The following is a 22,713-nucleotide window of genomic DNA, read 5'->3' as shown; positions in this document are numbered from 1 at the left end:
CATAGAGTCAAGGCTCTGGTCTTCCCAGTGGTCATGTACGGTTGTGAAAGCTGGACTGTAAAGAAGGCAGAACACCAAAGAATTGATGCCTTTGAACTGTGGTGCTGGAGAAGACTCCTGAAAGTCCCTAGACAGCAAGGAGATCAAACCAATCAATCTTAAGGGAGATCAACCCTGAATATTCACTGGAAGGATTGATGCTGAAGCTGAAGCTCCAGTATTTTGGTCATCTGATACGAACAGGCAACACATTGGAAAAGTCTCTGATGCTGGGAAAGATTGAGGGCATCAGAGGATGAGAAGGCTGGACAGCGTCACTGATGCAGTGAACATGAACTTGGGCAAACCTTGGGAGATGGTGAGGGACAGGAAGGCCTGGTGTGCTGCAGTCCATGGGGTCACAAAAAGCTAGACACAACTGGGCAACTGAACAACAAAAATATTCAAATAGTGGAGAAGGAAATGACAACCTACTCCAGTATTCTTGCCAGGATAATGCTATGGACAGAGGAGCCTGGCGGGCTCCAGTCCATGGGGTTGCAAGAGTTGGATGCAACTGAAACAACTGAGCACACATTCAAATTGAAAGTATTAAAAAGAAGGTTTTCTCTTTTAAAAAATTTGTAATTTAGGGAAACTGCACCCTGAATTTTCTGCAGTAGCACTGATGAGTATGTTCAGCCATTCTACAAACTAATATGATTTAACAAAATACAGACCTGGGCTTATGTAGTAATTTTTATCTAACAGTTCTAGGAAAGTCCCTCTTTTCCCCCCACTTGGATTTCTGCTTATTTAAGCCATTATTTTTGCTTGTAAGTCTTAAAGATATATCTTACTTGTTGCTCGTAGTATTTTACAAGAAAAAATTTCTGTAAAATACTATGTATAATGCTTACTTTCATCTTTTGTGTTAGCACTTTTCATCATTTAAAATGATATATTCTTTATAATAATCATTACTGTAAACATAGGGATAAAGTATAATTTTTACCATCCAGGAGTGTGAAGTTTAGTGGGAAATACTGATACATGCAATATAGAGCAGAATGACAAAGTCCAGAGTAGCAGTAAATAAAATTGTATGGCAGTTCAGAGGCAAAAGGGAGCTATTAATTCTTACTGAGAAGGTAGAGAAGACTGCTTAGAAGAGGTAGCATGTGAGCTGAGCTTTGAAAGATCAGTAGGATTTAACCAACAGGAGTGGGGGGAAAGGGATGAAAATGTCATTTTGACTCTTAATAATATTTTGACTTATGTTTATTATCAAAAACTGTTTTTAACAGTGATACATCAATACTGGGAGCTTCCCCAGTGGCTCCACAGTCAAGAATCCTCCTGCAGTGCAGGAGATACAGGAGACACAGGTTCAATCCCTGGGTTACGAAAATCCCCTGGAGAAAGGAATAGCTACCCATGCCAGTATTCTTGTCTGGAGAATCCCATGGACTGAGGAACCTGGTGGGCTACAGTCCACAGGGTTGCAAAGAGTTGGACACGACTGAAGGGACTCAGCACGCACGCGCATGCGTGCGCACACACACACACACACACACACACAAAATACTGAATCTTCATCAAGAAAGCATTTTCTAGTGCAACTGCTTTAAAAAACACTGGTAATTCCTCAAATGTTAAACAGTTACCATATGATCTGACAGTTCCACTAATGTACCCCAAGAGAAATGAAAATATGTCAACACAAGTTTGTTCTGTAAAATACTATGTACAGTGAACCCTTGAACAACATGGGGCATGGAAGTTAGGAGTGCTTGCCCTGTGCACAATGAGGCCAAACTGAAACTCTGAGTTCAAAGCAGGAAAAGGTTTATTGCAGGGCCATGTAAGGGGGTGGGTGGCCTATGCCCCCAAACCACAAATTCCTCCAAAGGTTTCAGCAAAGCCTTTCTAAAGGTTCGGTAAGGGAAGGGCATGGTTAGTTGTTGCAAACTGGTATAGAAATCCTTTGTTCTTGAAGCTGTCCAGGTAGGTTGGGTTGCAATATTTTTGTAAACCTAGGACAAAACAAATTTTATTCTCTGTTCTGCAACTTTTTATCTCTGTGTGAATGGACTCTTAAAGATCAGTACCTGAGAATGGGCTATCCTGTATATTTTAGGTAACAGGCAACATTCTTTTTACAAAAGGTGCAGAGCCAGCATAACTAAGCACAGGCAACAAAGCACACGCGTTAAAGCAGAAGGAACAGATCTAATATGGAGTCAGATTTGGGTTTGTTTTTCCTGTTCCATGCAGAGTCTGCACAGCCAAAGACCAACCTATATTAGTCAGCTCTCCTTATCCTCTCTGTCCGCAGTTCTGCATTCTGAGATTCAGCCAGGCATAGATTGTGTCAGTCAGTTCAGTTCAGTCGCTCAGTCATGTCCGACTCTTTGCGACCCCATGAATTGCAGCACACCAGGCCTCCCTGTCCATCACCAACTCCTGGAGTTCACCCAAACTCACGTCCATCGAGTCAGTGATGCCATCCAGCCATCTCATCCTCTGTCGTCCCCTTCTCCTGCCCCCAATCCCTCCCAGCATCAGTCTTTTCCAATGAGTCAACTCTTCGCATGAGGTGGCCAAAGTACTGGAGTTTCAGCTTTAGCATCATTCCTTCCAAAGAAATCCCAGGGCTGATCTCCTTCAGAATGGGCTGGTTGGATCTCCTTGCAGTCCAAGGGACTCTCAAGAGTCTTCTCCAACACCACACTTCAAAAGCATCAATTCTTTGGCGCTCAGCCTTCTTCACAGTCCAACTCTCACATCCCTACATGACCACAGGAAAAACCATAGAGTTACAGAAAACCTTTTTTTCTTGTGATGAGAACTTTTAAGACCTACTCTCGTAGTAGCTTTCCAATATACAATACAGTATTATTAATTGTAGTCACTATGACCTCATGACTTATTTATTTTATAACTGAAAGTTTGTACATTTTGATCCCCTCACCAATTTTACCCACCCACATATCAGTGAGAGCATATACTATTTGAACATATGTCTCTGACTTATTTAACTTAGCATAATACCCTTGGGGTACATCCATGCTGTCAAAAGGCAATATTTCCATCTTATTTTTGGCTGACTAATATTCCATTGTGTGTGTGTGTGTATTTCACATTTTTCTTTATCCATTAATTTATTGATGGACACAGGTTGTTTCTGTATTTTGTCCATTGTAAATAATCCAACAATGAACATGACAGGGGACTGTGTATGCAGATATCTTTTAGAATTAGTATTTCCTTTTTTCCCTCCTCCCTAGATAAATACCCTGAAATGGAATTGTTGGATCATATAGTAGTTCTGTTTTTTATTTTTTTAAGAACTCCTCACTGTTTTATATAGTGGTTGTACCAGTTTACACTCTCACCAGCAGTGCACAAGGGTTCTCTTTTCTCCACACGCTCATCAACACTTGTTATTTCTTGTCCTTTTTGATGATAGCTGCCGGGGTCCAGCCCCAGCAGGATCCAAGGGTACCCTCAGGATGAATGGCGTCACGAGAGAGATGGCACGGATCTTATAATGGACTGGAACCTGATGGTCCGGGGCTGAATGATAAGAAAATAAAGGAGAAAGAATAAAGAAGAAAGAAAAAGGCTGATATTCCTTGGTTTACACAGAAAGCCAATAAAGCCCCTGACACAGGACTTGCTCTGTTCACGGAGGCCTCAGGCACCCTCTCGATGGAACGAAGATGCAGAGCGCCTTCTCGATTGGGTCTTAGAACCCCGGACAAAAAAGTGAACTCAGAGAGCCTCTGCGCTCAAGGGAATCAGCCTGAAAAAAAAGATAAAGAAAGAAAGAAAGACACAGAGACCAGAGCTCTGGTGAAGTGGGATCCGCAGCTTTATTTTCAAAAGGGGCTTTTATACCCTGAGTTACACATTTCCAGAAGTAAAAGACGCAGAGTCATGCAGAGTCAGCTCATTACATCAGTTTTACCTTTATCGAAACCAGGACATTTTTTGTATAGCTTTTCATAAACAAGGGTCTTATGTTATGTACATTATCTTCTGGCTCTGTGGCCTGTTAACATTTTGTGACTCCTTCCTGATAAAGGTTGGTCAACCAGAAAACTTGTTTTCCATTTATCTTTCCGATCTGCAGTCCCCTTCAGGAAACAAAGCTACATTCTTATGGAGCAAAGGTACAGTGGGTTACAACAAAGAAAGAACTTATTAACTCAAGGGTCTTATGTTGCTAATGCCAAGGCTACTGCTTGTTTTTCTTGCATACCAACTATATTAACTAATGCACTCCCAGGCACACATTGGGTAAGGGATAAGGAAACATGGTAGCAAACATTGGCTCAACAATGCAGTATTATTCTAATAAAGCTTTTTCATCACTCAAAGGTTATGGTTGGGATGTTGTGAACAATCATGTGTATTAGTTGCAAAAGTATGGATAAACCTGCCAAGCAAGCTGGAATGCCAACAGAGGGGTCTGAATTGAAATCTCCTTTCAAGCCCAGGAGACTTATTAACTAGAGCCCTAAGTTGATTTTCTTCAGAGAAAGGTGGTCGGGGGTAGCCCCCTGTTAATATCAGAAGAGTCAGTGAAAAGCATAAGATAGTAAACAGTAGACAGACAGATTTTGGTTTCGGGGTAGATGCTCGAGCAGGTCCAGGTAGTCCCTTGAGTCCTGATCTGCCTTGCCTGTCAGGTCTCCGCATGACCTTGTCATGGGTGGGATCTCCTGTGCTGGCTCCCGGCAGATAGGCATTCTAACATTGGTTTTGATTTGTAGTTCCCTTATGATTAGTGATGTTGAGCATTTTTTCATGAACCTAGATGTCTTCGGAAAAATGTCTGTTGAGATCCTCTGCCCACTTTTTAATTGGATTGTTTGGTTTTAATCAGATTGTGTGTGTGTGGTTTTTTTTTTTTGTTTTTTTTTTATATTTTGGGTACCAATTCATTACCAGATATGATTTGCAAATATTTTCTTTCTTCATTCAGGAGGTTGTCGTTTCATTTTGTTGATAGTTCCCTTTGCTGTGCAGAAGTTTTTTAGTTTGATGTAGTCCCATTTGCTTAGTTTTGCTTTCATTTCGTTTTGCTTTTGGTGTTAAATCAAAAAATCATGGGCAAGACCAATGACAAGGAGCTTACCATCTGTTTTCCTCAATAACGTTTAGGGTTTCATGTCTTACATTCAGTTTAATCCAATTAGAGTTAATTTTTGTGTATGGTGTAAGATAGTGGTCTGATTGCCTTCTTTTGAATGTGACTATCCAGTGCTTCCCTGGTAGCTCAGCTGGTAAAGAATCCAGCTGCAATGCAGGAGACCCCAGTTCAATTCCTGGGTCAGGAAGATCCCCTGGATAAGGGATAGGCTCCCCACTCCAATATTCTTGGGCTTCCCTGGTGGCTTGGACAGTAAAGCATCCTACTGCAATGCAGGAGACCTGGGTTCGATCCCTGAGTTGGGAAGATCCCCTGGAGGAGGGCATGGCAACCCCACTCCAGTATTCTTGCCTGGAGAATCCCATGGACAGAGGAGCCTGGCAGGCTACAGTCCACGGGTTCCAAAAAGTTGGACACGACTGAGCGACTAAGCACAGCAAATCCAGTGATAAACTTGGGAGACTAGTTTTATTGGAGTCATAGGAATAGATGCCAGGTTTTAAGGGATTCCCTGTGGCTTCCCTTGTGACTTCCCTTACATGGCTTCCATTGTGGCTCAGCTGGTAAAGAATCTGCCTGCAATGCGGGAGACCTGGGTTCGATCCCTAGGTTGGGAAGATCCCCTGGAGAAGAGAAAGGCTACCCACTCCAGTATTCTGGCCTGGAGAATTCCATGAATTGTAGTCTGTGGAGCGGCAAAGAGCAACTTTCACTTTCACTTTTGAGGGATTAGGGAGTGAGCAGGTGGTGAAGGCCTGGAAGCAGTGAGTGTAATTTTTTTTTTTTTTTTGCGAAGTTTGTTAATGAAGAAAAGGAAAAAAGTGGAATTAGGTAAAGGAGGGGAAACAGGAACAAACAATTTTATGTTTTTATTTTTAGGATAGAGATTTGAAAATCACTATAGGTTGGGGCAAAAGAATAATGTAAAAGACAATAGGGGTACAAATATTAAAAACAAACCCAAGACTGAAAGTCTTTCTTTTGTCTTAAAGAAAAATATTTTTTTTCTGTCCTGAAACCTATTTACTGGTTTCAGAAGAAATTCTAGGGCTTTTAGTAATCAAATTCTATCTCCAAGCATTGTGGCTTAGAAACTAGCTTACATCCAAGATTTATTTTATCTTAATCAAGTGAGAAACTACCCATAGTTTTGATTTTGGACTTTACATGTTTGCTTCATTTCTTCATAGTGAGTCATCATTCACGTCGCTTTCGAGTGAACTTATTTAGTGACATTTCCTTTCTAGTTATAATTTTATATATTTCTTTGTTCATAGACTGCAGCCACATTTCTATAGCAGTTTCTGGGAATTCTCTGGTGCTTTAAGCATAAAGTTATTAACATTTTATCTTCTGTTATCTTTTGAGGCCAATTCAGAGTCCCTAAAGGTATTATTTTATTTTTACCTCTGGGTACCATCTGGTCATGAAGGTGGTCATGCCCCATTTTGGTCATTCCTTATGGTTGAGGAATGACTTCCAGTTCAAATAAATATCTTACTTGGTCTGTCCTGTGGATGTTATTATTTACACTATGAACAAGGAAGAAGCAGTTTTAGAAATAACAGCCCCAGGAAGGTAGTTAGAAAAGATTGTTCATGGTCCTTTTCTAACAAAGGGATTGGTTCTAAAATTTTGCTTGTAGGCTAAATCAGTAAAGAATGTTTTATAAGCAATTATAAATTACGTTCATAATTTCTGTTAATGGAACAATAAGCAATCATTGTTAACAATGTAGATAATATGAATTTGTAATTATATGCAGTTGAGAATTGTAAACTCCCTCATTGTATAGTGTAAGGCTTCCTGAAGCAACCAGGAACTCAGTAATAACTACATTGTTAGTTAGCACTGGCTGCTTCCTAATTTGAGAAACTGTAAATTAGTACCAACTGATAGTAAGTCAAGAATCTGCTAAGGTAATCCTTAAAAACCAGCACACAAGACAATTGAGAGGCTGTGTAAAATATTTATGGCAGTTTCTCTAATTCAGCTACTCTGCCTCCACTGTGGTTTCCTTCTGTGTGAGGAATGTTGTCAGACATGTCAAGTGACGCAATGTGATGCAGAAACATGAAGCTTACACTGGCTGTGATCAGAGTCATCAGGAAATGCAGCAGGTCTCTGCCACTCAAGAAATAGCCCACCATGTATTCTCAGTACAGTTCTTTCATATGCAACCTCCTTGTAATCTCATTTTTTCATTGCTGCACAGATCTCTCCCACTCTATCCCCCAGACCTCCCTTCAAGTAGAGTTAGCCAGAGTGTGTTGCTGTGCCTTTGATTTTAATTTACTTCATTTGAATGAGTTTTTCCTGATTATTGTATCAGTATATTAAGGATAACCAAGATAGCCAGAGTAGAGCCTTCAAAGTCCATTTTTAATATTATTTTGTACTATTTCATCACATAGGGGCTTTCCTGGTGACTCAGATGTTAAAGGATCTGCCTGCGATGCAGGAGACCCAGGTTCAATCCCTGGGTCAGGAAGATCCCTTCAAGAAGGGAATGGCTACCCACTCCCACTCCAGTATTTTTATCTGGAGAATTCAGTGGACAGAGGAGCCTGGTGGGCTACGGTTCTTGGGGTCACAAAGAGTCAGACGTGACTGAGTGACTTAACACTTTCACTTTTTTTTTTCATTTTGTCACATACCAGCTGAGTCACTGGCCTATTTCCCTCTGGATCTCAAGAATGTAAACATTCTGCAGTTTTCTCCTCATCTATATCTCCAAATAGGTTTTGATGGCCAATGCATGTTCTTTGGAATTCGCTATTTAATATCACTGTACCAGAAAACCTCCTCTGATACTTTAGAGTTCCTTTCAATAAATACACTTATGAAAATAGCAGCATACTTTTTTAACACACAGCAACACTTCGTTAAAGTCCTATTTCTCTTGCTCTCAGTATCTTTGATTTGCAAGGCAGCTCCAAACATGGATGTAATGTCCCAGGAGTTTATAGGAACAAGAGAATAATTTTTTCCAGGGCTCAGGAAATGCATCATAGAATAAGTTTTTGAGTGAAGTCTTGATTTGTTAACACTTTGTAGTTTACACAGATGTATATAAAGCGGTAAAGAATCTGCCTGCAGATTCAGAGCCAGTGATGCAGGAGACTCGTGTTCTATCGCTGAGTTGGGAATATCCCCTGGAGAAGGAAATAGTAACCCACTCCAGTATTCTTGCCTGGAAAATCCCATGTACAGAGGAACATGGTGGGCTATAATCCACCAAGAGTTAGACACGACTTAGTGACTAAAGAACAACAACTATATGTGTGTGTGTGTGTGTAAATTACTATGTTTTTTGAGTCACTTAAACAATAGAAATCTATATTCTCACAGTTCTGGAGGCTGGATGTTCAAGATCAAGGTGTGGTCAAGTTTGGTCCTATTTTGCAGATCCCTGCCTTCTTGCGGTGTTCTCACATGGCTTCTCTCTATGTGCCTGCGTCCTTTGTGTTTATAAATTACCCCTTACTGTAAATTTTTATAGATTTTATAGATTCAGGCAACCTGTTTGCCAATTTATATAATATATAAATATCTAGATAGGTATAATTTATACTAATATGTTTAGCTTAAAGCATTTCATAAAAGAGAAAACTTATGTAAAGGAAAGTAATTTGTGCAACATCATTCAGTGTTGAAATTAGACTTGAGCCTAGGTCCTCTGAGTCTAAAATTGGTTCCCTTTCCTATATTAAGTGGATGAGGTTGGATCATAGGAAAAGGATAGAAAGCATTTAGGCAGGCATCCTAAAGGAATAGAACAGCATTAGGCAGGCATACATACACAGAGCTTGGATAGGGAGTAGTGTATAATTCAGTTAGGTGAAGTTAATGAAGGTGATCAGAGGGGGTCAAGTTTGAGAGGCAAACTTGAGGAGGCAAGTTTGAGAGGTAGACCTTGGAGGGATGAATGCATAGTTGAAGATTTTGGCCTCTGGTCTTCAGACAAAAAGGAGCCATTCATTTCTTGATCTGGAAACTGGCTAATTGAATAAGTGACTGAAGAAACTGTATCTGTTATTTTCACATATGCCTTTAGACAATTCAGGAAGAGGAAAAAAAGTCCTCTTGTTCAAAGTAAAATGTTTTTTAGAGAACAGGTAACCTCTTAATTGGTTTCTGGCCTTTTTTTTATTTTGAAGATACAACTTTTAATTCTTTTCTTTCTTGTGCAATTCTTCATGTCTTAATCAGAAATGGTACCTGTGATAGTTTTTTGCTTTTTCTTTAGTTTAGTCCTTGAATGCCTGACAAAATATTTCTTTTTCCTTCATACACAGTACAGATTTTTGGCTCAATACAGAATCAGTAGTTCACATCGGCTTCTGAATTCTGTAGTTAGTCCCTTGTCCCTTTGTTTATAAGGGTTGTGGAGGACATATTTTCATTCTTATGTATATAACTTGATTTTAATTTTCGCTATCTCAAAGGACTTTTACCTGATGAAAATTGTGAAGTTTTGTGTTGTTTTCTTTTCTTTAAAATTTCCTAGACTATATGTATTCTTAAATTTTTAGTATAGGTCCTTCCTTAAATTAAGATTTTTTTCCCCTATTATTTCATGTTTTTATTGTGCCATTTTCATCTGTACTGTCCTTTCTAGAAAGTAAAGAAATGCTGCTATGTAGTTACAGAAAAATAAACTATTTTTCATGTATGATAAGATATTTGTCAAAAATATTCATTTTCATTCTACATAGTACCTAGGTCACCACTTGTTTCTCAGTGAAAAAATTGAGGCCCCAGCAGGTTAAATGACTTGTTCAAAGTCAATATAGTTTATATTAGAAAAGGTCTTGCTACTTTATCTTTTTCTCTTTCCATTATGCCATCCAGCTTTCCTTTGGCTGGCTAATAAGCTGAAAAGTTATGAATAGAAAAGTATATGTTAGAGAATAGATCTGTAGTTGCTGGGGGTGGGAGGAGGGTGTGGATTAGGAAATTTGGATTAGCAGATGCAAATTATTATATTTAGAAATGGATAAACAAGTTCCTATTGTATAGCACAGTGAATTGTATTCAATAGCATGTAAAACCATAATGGAAAAGAATATGAAAAAGTAGATATATAACTGAATCACTTTGCTGTACACCAGAAACTAACACAACATTGAAAATCAACTATACTTCAGTTAAAAAAAGAAAGAAAACTATAGGTTAAACTGAGAGGTGACCTGGGTGCTAGTCATCTTTTTTTATGTTATTTTAATTGTATTCATTGTTTAAAAATATGATCCAAAAGTATGTAGAAAGAATGACCTGTGAGTTTATGTGAGGGAACTTAAAGAATACATGTCTCTGTAGATGAACATCAATTCATATTTTTGAGTTTAAACACTTTTTACTCATAAAAACAATTATTAGTCAATTATCATACTATAAAAATGGGACATAACTTTACATACTTTTTTAAAAATGAAATTTCTCATTAGGCCATCTGCCAGGTCACTGAATGGCAGTCTTTCTTGCATGAGCCTTCAGTTTTTTGTAATATGTAGAGCAGATTATTAACAAGCAAGTATTTGGCAAACATTTGACTACTATATATCAAATAGTACTGTTTCTTACATGAACTTTTTCTCTATAACAGTTCTGGCAGTGAACAGTGATCTGTTGACAAACTTGCCAGCATTAGAGCTTGGTCCTTTCTCTGCCCCTCCTCATGATGCAGGAGGAGCCTCATCTATTCAGGGCCACTCCCTCCAGCTATTGTTTGAATCCCATCCCCTCTGACTTTCTGGCACCATCTTTCATACCCTCTCAACTCTAACTTTTTCTCTTTACTGGTTCTGTCCTATAACACTAAGCATGTTAAAATGAAATCCTTGCTGCCACCCCAATTTTTTCCACTGTATTACTAAAATATTTGAAATCAATTGTCTGTGTTCCCTGTATCTACTTCCCATAGTCATCTGCCTTCACCTGCACCTTCACTGAACTGCACAGTATTATCAGTGACTTCATTGTTGCTTCTTTTTCATCTTCATCTTACCTGATCTCTCTGTCACATTTGATTTTGTTGAACTCTTCCTTCTTAAAAATCTTTTGGTAATAACATGATCTCCTTTGTTTCTCTCTGTTGACACTGGAGTTTTCTTTGCCTGTCCCCCCTTCTTCTCCTTGGAGAAGGCAATGGCACCCCACTCCAGTACTCTTGCCTGGAAAATCCCACAGACGGAGGAGCCTAGTAGGCTGCAGTCCATGGGTTCGCTAAGAGTCAGACACGACTGAGTGACTTCACTTTCCCTTTTCACTTTCCTGCATTGGAGAAGGAAATGGCAACCCACTCGAGTGTTCTTGCCTGGAGAATCCCAGGGATGGGGGAGCCTGGTGGGCTGCTGTCTATGGGGTCGCACAGAGTCAGACACGACTGAAGCTACTTAGCAGCAGCAGCAGCCTTCTTCTCTGTATCTTCTATATCAGTGTTCCACAGAGTTCCAGACTCGAGCATGGTGGCACATGGAAGTGTTCTGGTTCCCTGATGTAGAAGCTCTTTGAAAAAGGACCAGAAAACTATCCTTTTGAGTTTTTATGAAGCCTTCGTTGTTTAGTCCAGATTGTCTGAATCATTGGTCTATGGCTGTTGATTCAGCCTTAAAGCCTCTCTCCCCTCCACAGAAATCATGGGGTAGGACTGAAAGTTCCAATCCTCTATTCTCACGGTTGGTTCTCCTGGCTACCAGCCCCCACCTTAGGGCAAGATCTAAAAGTCACTTCATTCACATAGCAAAAGACACCTTTATTATCAACAATAAGGAAATTACAAGGGTTCGGGGAGCTGTAAGCCAGGAACAGTCGATGAAGACCAACTATATATGAGAAATATATTTTGGTTTTCTGAACAAATATATATTTCTGCTAAGTTATATGATCACAGGGACTCTCAGGCTCCTCAGTCTCAAGATATCCAAAACTGGATTGTCATTTCCCTCACTAACACTACTAGCAGAATGAATGAATGTATAATTGAGTGAATGAATGAAGAAAAAAATCTTGTGTTCAGTTTTTTCCACTGAATGATAGTACAGTACACCCAGCTCCTCAAGCCAAAAATACTTGTGGGGTAAGAGACATTCACTGATCCTTAGTGTTGTATGTTAAAGTCACAACTTTATAGACCTAATTTATCCTTGGAGTCTCAAAATGCTGTTTTTACCTCAGTTCATTTTTTCAGGAATCTGTATCTTTTACAAAATAGAAATCTCCATTACTGTGGAAGAAAATTCTCTATAAAATTTAACCATTATTTCTCTGTCTCTGGAAGGCAAATGTAAGTGGACTTGAACCACTTATATCCTTAATAGTAACAATTTCTAACATCTATTATTGAGGTCCAATATAAATCAGGCACTGTTCCAAATACCAAGTGTTCACTTGGTTTCCCAAAATTTCCATGAGGTATAAGTACTGTTAATCATCATAAAGGAGGAAATGGAAATGCAGAGTTTAAGGATTGTGTCAGGGTGATAACTGGCAAGAAGAACACATAGGATTTGAACCCAGTCAGACTGGCTCTGGAGGTAAGCCTTTAACGTCCATGCGGTAATGCTGTCTGGCAGAAGGCTTGCATTCTTCATGACCGTTTTTTACTACTGTTTTTAACAAGTTAAAAATGCTTTGCAATACCAAAGTATGGCAGAATTTTAGTATGTGCCTAGAGTACACATGTGCAAGTAATTCTTAGAATATTAAGTAATGCAGTTCTAAGTAGTCATAAAAAATGGATCCATAATGTTTATTTCATTTTATATTATTTGTATTTGTTTAAGACTTTTTAGATTTTCTTTGACTCTTTTGAAGCATAAACAATGGCCATAGCAACATTTATCTTATGTTAAGTAAGTCCCTTGTTTACATATTTCGCAATCAGCAGCTTTATCATTTTATCTTACAAATACTTGATTTTCCACAGTATCAACACAAATCATATTCTGTTGCTTTGTTTCTTGAAAATGGTTAAGCAACTATATAAGACTCATAGGAAGTTAATGAATCACATAGCGGAAAGCATTCACTAATGTGACTTTTGTCTCAGTTGTCAAGTAGTCTGAGTTTGTTTCCATGGTAACTCATCACTATAACAAACTGTCATTACTAACTTGGCTACTTTTTTTTGTTGTGTGGTCTGGACCATTTTCTGACAGCTGTGTGTGTGTTTATTAAAGATTATCACACAAAATAATTGAGTAATTGTTGAAGGCACACAAAAATTTTTTTGTTTGGAGAAATTGTTTGAAACTCCAAGGCTATTATTTTGACAGTATAGTATAAAATCTAAAAGATTATTTAAATTAATATATTCTATTTGAAATCCTATTAAGAAAGAGCATAGTCAGGGGTACCTTAGGCTTATAAATTTTAAAAATTCATTTACAATATTGACTCCTTTCAAATATATATTAATTATTGGAGAATCTGCCAGAAACAAAACAAGGATAAAGGAAATTAGGACCACATCCTGGGGGATGAAGACTGAATGGAATGATGGAGGAGGCCAACTCAGCCACTTTCTGCCCCCCTGGAGCATGGAGTGGCAGTGCTCCAGGAGAGAGAATGGTGGACGCTGAGGTATTCAGGGGACCAAGGCAGGCCAGGTCAGACAGGACACCAGGCTTTCACCTAGAGGCTGAGTTGGGGAAAGATTCCTGGAGGGGATAATGACTAGTCTAAGTGAGTTAGAATTAAACTGGGGAATGTGGTAGTTGAAAGGGAGAGTAGATGGTGGACTAGGTAAAGAAAACATCATGAACAAAGGCAAAGAAATGAGAAATAGTGTGAAGTAAGCGGGGAATGACAATCAGTATGAGATCAAAAGGGTCAAGCGGTAAGCCTAAGGGGTCTCATCATGGAGATTCCATGTTAAGGAGGTAGGGCTGAATCTGAAATGGTGAAACAGTGACAGAGTTTAAACAGAGGAAGGATGTCACCTTCTGTATTTTAGAAGGAGCTCTGTGGTAACATGCTGCTGCTGCTAAGTCGCTTCAGTCATGTCCGACTCTGTGCAACCCCGTAGATGGCAGCCCACCAGGCTCCCCTGTCCCTGGGATTCTCCAGGCAAGAACACTGGAGTGGGTTGCCATTTCCTTCTCCAATGCATGAAAGGGAAAAGGGAAAGTGAAGTCGCTCAGTCGTGTCCGACTCTTAGCGACCCCATGGGCTGCAGCCTACCAGGCTCCTCCGTCCATGGGATTTTCCAGGCAAGAGTACTGGAGTGGGGTGCCAGTGCATTCTCCTGTGGTAACATGAGGAAGGTAGATTTGAGTGGGGGCCATTTAGGAAAATGTTGCCATATTTCAGCAAAGAATTGTTGAGGGACAAAATTAGGGTAGTGGGACTAGACACAGGAAAGAGATTGATTTAGGAATAGTTGTGAAGTAATATAGACAGGAATTGGTAATTGAGACTGTTCGTTTGTGGCCCATGAATGACAATTATCTGTTTTGTCCACAAATGTTTATTGAGTGTTTACTGTGGTTGGCAGTATATTGTGCAGAGTATTATACGGTTCTTACTCTGCCTTCGTTTTTGGATTTCTCCTCCAATAAGGATTCTTTATTGTGCCTTGTTGTGAGTTAATTAATAGGTGAGTACACTTTCCATAGCCCATTTCATCCCAGCCTGGTCTCTTGGCTCATTATTAGACTTTCTTACTCTCACATGAGAACCTGACCCAGAGTCCTAGTTCATATGTCAGTCTGCCACTTGGGAGGTTATATTCATGCATCTGGGTAGTGTCTTAATCCTTAGAAAGTTAACATTCTTGCCTTGTACTTAACAGGAAACATTTCCTGTTTTTCCCCATTGATTATGCTATTAGCTATGGGCTTTTCATATATGGTCCTTACTGTATTCAGGTAAGTTTCTCGTCTAACTATTTTGTTAAAAGAGTCTTTATCATGAATGGATGTTGGATTTTGTGAAATACTTTTGTCTGCATCTATTGAGATGATCATTTTATTCCAATCCCAAAGAAAGGCAATGCCAAAGAATGTTCAAACTACTGCACATTACACTCATCTCATATGCTAGCAAAGTAATGCTCAAAATTCTCCAGGCCAGGCTTCAGCAATACATGAACTGTGAACTTCCAGATGTTCAAACTGGATTTAGAAAAGGCAGAGGAACCAGAGATCAAATTGCCAACATCTGTTGGATCATCAAAAAAGCAAGAGAGTTCCAGGAAAACATCTACTTCTGCTTTATTGACTATGCCAAAGCCTTTGACTGTGTGGATCACAACAAACTGGAAAATTCTTCAAGAGATGGGAATCCCAGACCACCTGACCTGCCTCCTGAGAAATCTGTATGCAGGTCAAGAAGCAACAGTTAGAACTGAACATGGAACAAGAGACTGGTTCCAAATCGGGAAAGGAGTACGTCAAGGCTGTATATTGTCGCCCTGCTTATTTAACTTATATGCAGAGTACATCATGAGAAATGCTGGGCTGGATGAAGCACAAGCTGGAATCAAGATTGCTGGGAGAAATATCAATAACCTCAGATATGCAGATGACACCACCCTTTGGCAGAAAGCGAAGAAGAACTAAAGAGCCTCTTGATGAAAGTGAAAGAGGAGAGTGAAAAAGTTGGCTTAAAACTCAACATTCAGAAAATTAAGATCATGGCATCCAGTCTCATCACTTCATGGCAAATATATGGGGAAACAGTGGAAACACTGACAGACTTTATTTTGAAGGGGGGCTCCAAAATCACTGCAGATGGTGACTGCAACCATGAAATTAAAAGATGCTTGCTCCTTGAAAGAAAAGCTATGACCAACCTTGACAGCTTAAAGCAGAGACATTACTTGGCCAACAAAGGTCCGTCTAGTCAAAGCTATGGTTTTTCCAGTGGTCATGTATGGATGTGAGAGTTGGACTCTAAAGAAAGCTGAGCCCAGAAGAATTGATGCTTTTGAACTGTGGTGTTGGAGAAAACTCTTGAGAGTCCCTTGGACTGCAAGGAGATCCAACCAGTCCATCCTAAAGGAAATCAGTCCTGAATATTCATTGGAAGGACTGATGCTGATGCTGAAGCTCCAGTATTTTGGCCACCTAATGCGAAGAGCTGACTCATTTGAAAAGACACTGATGCTGGGAAAGATTGAAGGCAGGAGGAGAAGGGGATAACAGAGGATGAGATGGTTGGATGGCATCACTGACTCAATGGACATGAGTTTGAGTAAGCTCTGGGAGTTGGTGATGGACAGGGAAGCCTGGCATGCTGCAGACAATAGGGTTGCAAAGAGTCGGACACAACTGAGTGACTGAACTGAACTAAACTGAGATGATCATGTGGTTTTTATCTTTGATTCTGTTACTGTGGTATATATATCATGTTGATTTTGCATGTGTTGATCCTTTTAATATGTTGTTAAATTCAGTTTGCCAGTATTTTTATTGAGAATTTTTGTATCTATCTTTATCAGAGATATTGGTCCATAGTTTTATTTTCTTGTGGTGGTTTTATCTGGCTTTGGTATCAGGATGATGCTGCTTATAAAATGAGTTTCAAAGTGTTCCTTCTTTTCTGTTTTTTTGGGGAAAAGTTTAAGAAGGATTTGTATTATTCTTTGAGTGTTTAGTAGAATTTACCCCTGAAGCTAGCTGGTCCTGGGCTTTTTGGTTGTTGTTGGGAGGTTTTTGATTACTGACTCAATCTCATTTTGTATTGGTTTGTTCAGGTTTTCTTCTTGATTGTTTTGGTGATTTGTGTGTTTCTAGGAGTTTACAGATTTCCTCTGGGTGATCCTGTTACCATGTTAGTTTCCTGTATGTTCCTTTTTTAAAAACAGCATCCTATTCCTGTATGGTAGATGTACTTTCTTTCTCTCTGATATTCTTTTCTTCTTCCAGTGTAGACTTTGTTTTGTTCAAGTTGTTTTTTGTTTTGAGGTTTTTTTTCTTTGCTATTTATTGATCTCTGTCTTTCATATTAAGGGACTTGCCTTAAGTATCTGCTTATGTTTAACTTGGAGCACTAAAAGTTGAGTAAAAGCTTTGTGCATGTGGAGGGTGCTCATTGACTCTGCCTTTTGTCCTTCCTTCACTCTACTTCAAGATCAAGTTTAAATTCTTGCCCTTGGCTTTCCATGTTACCAGCTTAAGGTTCAGTGTACTTTGATTTGCTTAATCAGTGATTACTTGTCTGTCACTGCCATTTTTTTTTTTTTCTTGTCTCCTGTCTGGTTTTCTTTGTCCTTGTATGATGGTGACTTAAAATTTTTTTGTTTTAATTTAGAAAGTTTTGGGGAGAGAGCTGAAGCTAATACAGGTACCCATACTGCCATCCTTGATTAAAAGTTTTTATTTAATTTTATCAGAAAAGTAAAGTAACAGGTGTTTTTTTAATATTATTTATGGTTCTTGATCATTCATCAGTGGTCTCAGTGATAGGAACTACCAAGCCTTGAAGCTCAAAATATTCCTGAAGAGTCCAGGAGTACTGGGACTTGTTTATCTGTATACCTTAAGGGGGAAGCTCCAGAGACCATGGCTGATACCTTGATCAAGTCTTTAGGCTAAGAGATGTTTAGAGGAAAGCTTGTTATTCTCATTATTCACTGATTTTTCAAATTCACTTATTTTTGAGTATACAGGTTAGCTACTTCTCATCTTACTGGGGATGCCTCAGGTTGCCCGACAAATACCTTCAGACCTATCCTTTGCCAAGCAACTCTCATTCTGCCTGTGCTGTATGTAGATAAATTTATACAGATAAATTGCACACCTGCTGGATTTCTAGGGAAATTCCCCTAAGAACACATGCATTCTCTTCATAATTTCTTAAATCAGCTAAAGCTTCCTAATGGACAAACAAAAAAAAGCTAAAGTTACTACAGTTAAACCTATGATAAAATACACCCCCTCATCTCTGTTTATATATAACATGCACATACCACACACAAACACATAGTTGGCTTTTAAATTATATTTGTTTTTGCACTTCTTGTTTTTGGATGTCTGTGCATTGATAGAGAAATCTATAAAACCAAATTGATTGGTCCCAGTACAAATTCATTTTATTCACTAAGGCAGCTACAAGTTGACTCCCTGTCACATTCACCATCCTCAGCCTAACAAGTCACCCATCAGCTACTATCATCCTATAGAAGTCACCTCATTATTATTTTCCTAAGAAAATAAAAACCGTTTAACCTGAGCTCTCTTGCCTTTCCTTTCTGCTTTCTCCAGCTCTGTTTCTGCCCACTGCCTTTCTTTTCTTCTGAAGTTAGAGGATTAATTATCCTTCCTTTCTAAGAGAATGGTACAGGGAACAGCATGTACAGAGAGACCTGGAAACTTGAAAGGGCAGAGTTGTGAAAAAAATGGGCACATGGATTTTCGAATTAAATGAGCCTGGTTTGAATGCTAATGATGCTGCTTCCTACCTAAATGACCTAGAGTTAACATCTCTCCTTATGCACATTTCAGTTCAGTCACTCAGTCGTGTCCGACTCTTTGCAACCCCATGGACTGCAGCACTCCAGGCCTCCCTGTCATCACCAACTCCCAGAGCTTACCCAAACTCATATCTATTGAGTCAGTGATGCCATCCAACCATCTCATCCTCTGTTATCCCCTTCTCCTCCTGCCTTCAATCTTTCCCAGCATCAGTGTCTTTTCAAATGAGTCAGCTCTTCGCATCAGGTGGCCAAAGTACTGGAGCTTCAGCTTCAGCATCAGTCCTTCCAATGAATATTCAGGACTGATTTCCTTTAGGATGGACTGGTTGGATCTCCTTGCAGTCCAAGGGACTCTCAAGAGTCTTCTCCAACACCACAGTTCAAAAGCATCAGTTCTTCGGCGCTCAGCTTTCTTTATAATTCAACTCTCACATCCATGCATGACCACTGGAAAAACCATAGCTTTGACTAGACGGACCTTTGTTGGCCAATTAATGTCTTTGCTTTTTAATAAGCTGTCATAGCTTTTTAATAAGTTGGTCATAGCTTTTCTTTCAAGGAGCAAGCATCTTTTAATTTCATGGTTGCAGTCACCATCTGCAGTGATTTTGGTGCCCCCCCAAAATAAAGTCTGTCAGTGTTTCCACTGTTTCCCCATCTATTTGCCATGAAGTGATGGGACCGAATGCCATGATCTTAATTTTCTGAATGTTGAGTTTTAAGCCAACTTTTTCACTCTCCTCTTTCACTTTCATCAAGAGGCTCTTTAGTTCTTCTTCACTTCCTTACCTATAAAGTGAGGATAGTGCCAGCTGCTGAGGTTGTTACTCCTGGGGTTGTTGTGAGATTAAATAACATGTGGTGAACTGTCCATAAATGGTATCTGCTGTTGCTCTTGTGACTGGAATAGAAGTAAAGCTGTGACAGTAGCTGTTTTAGAATAAGTATTTTTATATTTCTGTCTTTTACACTAACTAAACTCTAAGCCCAATCAGGTTAAAAAACAGTTATTCTGAGCTTCATATTTTAATCACCTAGCACATACTCATCACATCTAATATAAACAAATGTGTATTGTGTATTGAACGAATGGTGAAGCATCATTCTATATTGATTGAATTGATAAGTAAATTCACTATTTTTCAGTTGTCTGTGAATAATTAAAACTTTCTGAAGATTTTCAGATTACACAATTAGGAATTTGTTTTTTTCATATTTCACTGTTTCCAAATATTTACATTATGGACTTGCATGAAATAGTGTGTGTGTGTGTTTTAACATGTCATCCATACTGTCATAGTTAATTAACTGGTTCTTTTTTTTCCCCCCTCAGGGAGGTGGTGCAAGCAAACTGTGTTCACTGGAGAAAGAAGTTCTCATTTATGTGCAAAATGAGCGCCAGTGCCACCACGGGTGTCCTGGACCCTTGTATCTACAGAGTCTCTGTGAGGAAGGTATAAGAACAGCCTGTTCCTTCTCTCCTTTCAGAAACCGTGGTTGGTTCCATCATCACTGACTCACTTTAGCTCTGCTTTACTGTTAGAACTGTTATATGTAATTTCACTTCATACCTGCAGCATAATTTACATTCTATGATAAATATGATGAGGAATCTGAAGAAATAAAATATTACCAAGATCTTTCATCTCATTATCATTATGCATATAATTAATAATCTTATTTCTGTTAGTTTAGGGGCCATAATAGGTCTTTGTCCTGCCATTCATTGTTTCTCTGCTTTATTAGGCACTGTTTTTTTAGGGACTTTACATATTTTGTGTCTAATAACAGCCCTGAAAATGTGTTATCTTTTCCGTTTTCAGGAAAACCAAGGCTCAAAGAGGTTGTTACTTGCACAAACTCACTTTGCTAATAAATGATAAATTAGGAACTCAAGCACAAATCTTTCTGATTTTAAACCCATGGTTTTTTTTAAATGTCATTTCTACTTACTAAGTTGAAGCATATTACCAATAATCTATAAAAATTGTAATCTCAGATTGTTTCAATGTAATACATTGTAAACTTAAAATAGAAGTGTATATCTCTCTCAGGTAATAGCCAAGGAATCCAGGGCTGGTAGAGCAGCTGTGCCATCCTCACTGTATGATGCCCATTTTTAGATCCAAGGAAGTTGCTCTAGTCTTGTTATCTCTCCACCAGTGAGAAAGAAGGAAAAGCAACGAGAGAACAAATGCATTCCTTTTTAGGGCATGACTCAAAAGTGCTCATACTGGTTAGAACTTAGTTACATGATCACACCGAACTAGAAGAAAAGCTGCGAATGTAGTCTCTACCCGAGTGACTGTCAGATTCCAACATTAAAGAAGGAAAGAACAGATACTGGTGAACCACTAGTATTCTCTTACCATGCTTGGTATATGGAAGTACTTACTGAACTTACTGTACCTTATCCTATCTAATTATTATGTAAAAGTGAGAACCCATAAAGAAAAATTAGTAAAGCCAACTGTATAAATACTATCTGAATTGCAAAACGTACTTTAATGTTTAACCAAATATCTGGGCACCCCATGACCCAGTCTAGTTGACGCATAAAATTAACTATACAGATTGTCACTCACTCAGTCGTGTCCAGCTCTTTGCGACCCCATAGACTGTAGCCCGCCAGGCTCCTCTGTCTGTGAAATTCTCTAGGCAAGAATACTGGAGTGGGTATCCATTCCCTTTTCCCGGGGATCTTCCCAATCCAGGGATCGAACCTGTACCCTCCCTCATTGCAGGCAGATTCTTTACTGTCTGAGCCACCAGGGAAGCCCTGAAAGTAAAAAACCGCTTTGTTAGTTTGCGAGGGCTGCTACAACAAAGTATCACAAACTGAGTGGATTAAAACAATTTATTTATTGTCTCACAGTTCTGGAGGCCAGAAGTCTAAAATCAAGATATCAGTAGGGCCATGCTCTCTCTGAAAGCAAGAAGGGAAGAAACTGTTCGATGCCTTCCTCTTAGTTTCTTAGTCTGAGGCTTTCCTTGACCTGGAGCTGTATCACTCCAGTTGCATGGCTGTCTTCTCCCTTTGAGTCTTTGTATCATCCACCTGCTGTGCGTGTCTGTGTTCAAATTTCCTGTTTTTTATTAGGACACCAGTCATATTGGATTAGGACTGCATTTTTAACTTGATTGTGTAAAGCCTCCTCTATTTTCAAATAGGGTCATATTCTGAGGTTCTGCGCATTAAGATTTCAGTATTTCTTTGGGGAGAGCACAGTTAAATCCATAACAGACCCTAAAATTATAATAAACTTGGGCATTTATGCTTCTCAAATTAATGGACTAGCTTGTTACAGGCCACCCTTCCCTCTGAGAAGGGTGAACTTTTCCGAAAAACTATACAAAATATTAAAAATAGCTGCTTGAAGGCATTAGAAGCTGCCTTCAGCAAAGATTTAAGAGGTTTAGAATCAAAGACCAGGGAAGCATAAAGACATGAGCCTGACATTTGGCCTTGGTTTTACCCTCAGAGCAGTTGCTAATTTGTAAGCAGCAGCTAAGGAGCTGAGCCAAAAGCAGTGATGGAGAGGCTCAGAAGCTGAGCTAAGATTCTGGCAATTTTACAGGACTAAGGCAACAAAAATGGAGTCCAGAGCCCACTCACAGAAGGAGCCTTGGTAAATACCCTGAGTTTCTAGTTGGGACTCGGTAAGAGTTTCAGCCTAGAAAAATAATATAATGGCTGTAGATCAACCCTTACAAAAATTGACATTCAGCTTCCAATCAGCTTAGTCACTGCTTAAATGAAAGTGATAGGTTGACCTTTCTACTCGCCAGAAAAAAATGTGTATCTTCTCTAGAGGAGAATAACATTACTCTGAACCTAGAATTATTTCTTCAAGTTATCACACACAAAAAGTTACCAAGCATACAAAAAGACATGACTGCATGACCTAAATCAAAAGGAAAACAAGATGATAAAAACAAACCCATGGAAGATACAGATTTGGAGAAGATCTAATAACCTTTTTACAATAATTGTAATTAAGAGTATGGAAAATAAGAGAACTTGAAACTATTTTAAAACTTAAATTGAATTTTAGAACTGAAAAATACAGTAACTAAAATTTAAAACTAAGTAAATGAAACTAAATCTCAACAAATGTATTTAACAGCAGGTTTGTCACAACTGAAGAAC

At 39.0% G+C, this 22,713-nt stretch overlaps 1 protein-coding gene across 2 annotated transcripts in view; it reads left to right on the top strand.

Annotated features, from left to right (window-relative positions):
* Nucleotides 1-22,713, top strand: part of FAM102B (family with sequence similarity 102 member B) — a 71,817-nt gene that overhangs the window by 13,232 nt on the left and 35,872 nt on the right. For both annotated transcript variants that reach the window (XM_025288189.2, XM_006075925.3), the window contains exon 2: nucleotides 19,897-20,017. In XM_025288189.2, coding sequence (XP_025143974.1) covers nucleotides 19,897-20,017 — 121 coding nt within the window. The remainder of the gene's footprint in view (nucleotides 1-19,896; nucleotides 20,018-22,713) is intronic.

This window comes from Bubalus bubalis, chromosome 6 (genome assembly GCF_019923935.1).
Source record: "Bubalus bubalis isolate 160015118507 breed Murrah chromosome 6, NDDB_SH_1, whole genome shotgun sequence".
Lineage (NCBI taxonomy): Eukaryota > Metazoa > Chordata > Mammalia > Artiodactyla > Bovidae > Bubalus > Bubalus bubalis.
This window is presented reverse-complemented; position numbering and strand designations above follow the sequence as displayed.